Source organism: Bison bison, unplaced genomic scaffold (genome assembly GCF_000754665.1).
Source record: "Bison bison bison isolate TAMUID 2011002044 unplaced genomic scaffold, Bison_UMD1.0 scf7180017864309, whole genome shotgun sequence".
Classification (NCBI taxonomy): domain Eukaryota; kingdom Metazoa; phylum Chordata; class Mammalia; order Artiodactyla; family Bovidae; genus Bison; species Bison bison.
Genome location: NW_011494881.1, coordinates 4,160,771 through 4,163,089, shown reverse-complemented (window position 1 = coordinate 4,163,089; position 2,319 = coordinate 4,160,771). Strand labels below are relative to the sequence as shown.

The 2,319-nt window shown below is 57.4% G+C and overlaps 1 protein-coding gene across 1 annotated transcript in view; it reads right to left on the bottom strand.

The window, feature by feature from the left end:
* Positions 1-2,319, bottom strand: part of COL13A1 (collagen, type XIII, alpha 1) — a 153,570-nt gene that overhangs the window by 73,986 nt on the left and 77,265 nt on the right. The window contains exon 6 of the mRNA XM_010852216.1: positions 1,880-1,930. Coding sequence (XP_010850518.1) covers positions 1,880-1,930 — 51 coding nt within the window. The remainder of the gene's footprint in view (positions 1-1,879; positions 1,931-2,319) is intronic.

Here is a 2,319-nt window from a genome sequence, read left to right as displayed (position 1 = left end):
GGGGGGTGGCTAAAGCAGACCCTGCCCTCTGACCGTATTCTCTGAATGTGGGGTCTTTTCAACCACTTCTATGTTGCCTGCTGAAAGCTGCAGCTAAGAGGGTGTGAGAGGACCAGCCTGATCCACACAAATGGAGCGCCGTGTCACATGGGGAGGCAGGCAGAGATGGTGGCCAAGGGATACGGCCCATATTCCGTGTTATTCCCCTGTCCTCCTAACAGGCCCACCCCAGGCTTGGTCCTTGCCTTTGGAACCTAGGGCACGGTCTTTCTCTGTGACTTTCCCCTCTCCTGACTTGCCCTCCAGCTGCATACCACCTTTGTCAGGAATACCCAATACCTGAGGGGGCTTACAGTCCATTGGGGCAGCAGCCACGTGAGCCCAGAAACACAGGTGGTGGGAACTCTGTGGCAGGGTGGTCTGCTACAGCAGCAGAGGTCAGAGGGCAGACTCTGAGCACACAGCCCGGCTGAGTGTCATATCCTCGCAAGGCCCCACTCACGTGTATGACCTTCAGCAAGTCACTCAGCTTCTCTGGGCCTCGATTTTCTCATCTATAAAATGGGTGTGCTCATAGTACCTCCCTGTGAGGTTCTCGTAAGGGTTAAGTGAGCTGCTATGTGTAACGGTCTCAGGATACTGCCATAGAGTAAGTGCAAAGTGTCAGTCTTCAGCACTATTGTGTGGTCTGAGCCATGGAAACCTTGTTGAAGCCTGTCTGTGCAGCCCAGGACCATTCAATCCCTGCCTCCAGCCCAGGCCCCCAGCCGGCCAGCCCTGCCAGCCCCACTCTATCCTTTGGCTTCCCCTGCTAAAATTCCTGGGCTCTCCCCCTCTGCTCCCAGCTCTCACCATAGCCCCTCCCTGACTGTCCCAGGGTCCCCTCCCTTGGACAGAGCTTAGCAATTTGCTCTCTGACCCCTCTCCTTAGTCTGTGGGTAGAAGATTCCTGCTTGCCATTGAACACAGGGAGATAAGTTAGAGGGCTTCATCCACCCACTGGGTGAGGCTCCGGGAGTCTGAGGCTAGGCCTCTGCATCCCTTCCTCCCTCCCATGCATGGTCAGTTAGCAAAAGAGCCCAGGAGAGCATGGAGACAGCAGCCCATTGCTATGGGGGGAGCCTTGGGGCCAGGGGTCCTGGGTTCTAATCCTTCTCTATCTGCAGGATCCCAGCCAAGCCCCTTCCCCTCCCTGTGCCTCAGTTTCCCCTTCTGCTCTGACAATTGGAGATTTGATTGAAGCCCCGTGGGTTGGACACTGTTTGAGAAAAACAGTCAGTCCTCCTTCCCACAGTCACGGCATCTCCCTGCAATCACCCGAGCCCCCCTTTTGGTCCCTAAGGAACTGTACTGCAGCGGAAGCTTCTCTTGATTTTCCCAAGCCCCCGGCCGCTGGGCAGAGGGTACTGGGACCCAGCACCGAGCACAAAAAAAGAGCCTTTGTGGGCGAGTGGTGGGCAGGCTTTGCCAAGACCAGGAGTGGGAGCTTGGGTCAGGGAACCAGGCCTCTGGGGTAGCTGCTCCCTGGGCATCTGGAAACAAGGCTTGTCCCCTGGAAAGCTGGAGCACCGGGCCTCCCCACCCCAAGAAGAGCCAGCACTTCCTCCCTCTGCCTGTAAACAGCAGGGCTGCCTCACAGCGGCTGTCATTTCGTGGCTAGAGGGTTGGCTCTCAGGAACCTTCCCAAGAGGGTGTAACTGAGGCAGATTTACTTTCTTTAACATCGACAGCAGCACTGAGGCCTGGCCGGGTTGACCGCATCCCATGTGGTGGACATCACACCAGAGGCACAGCCAGGACTTGTGTACCCCCTCGCCACCCAGCCCGTCTCATTAACTCACCCATCCATCCATCCCAAAGAAGGGCAAAAACCACTTACAGGGGGGCCTCGGGGACCAATGATGGACATGCCGGCATCTCCTGGGGCGCCCTGTGTGGGAGAGAAAGAGGCAGGAGGGGAGAGGGAGGGGACGGGAGAGGGGAAGAACAGAAAGGGGAAGAACAGAAAGGAGAAGCTGGCAGGTGGGGAAGGCAGAGAGGGAGGGGGGGACCCCAAGACCCAGAGACCGTAGGACAAGGAGGCAGAGGATGTGGAGGAAGATGAAGGACTCACAGGAGAGGAGATGAAAAGAGGATGCATGGAACATTCCAGAAGGATCAAGAAGGGCAGTGGGGGAGCAGGAGGAATGGAGAGAAGAGATATGAGTGAGAGCACATGATTGTGGACCAGAGAAAGAGGGCGGTGGGCCCCCAGGCCGGGAAGTGGGGAGAAGAGGATGTCGTGTGGTGATGGGGAAGACGGAGGTGCAGGGGGTGGGG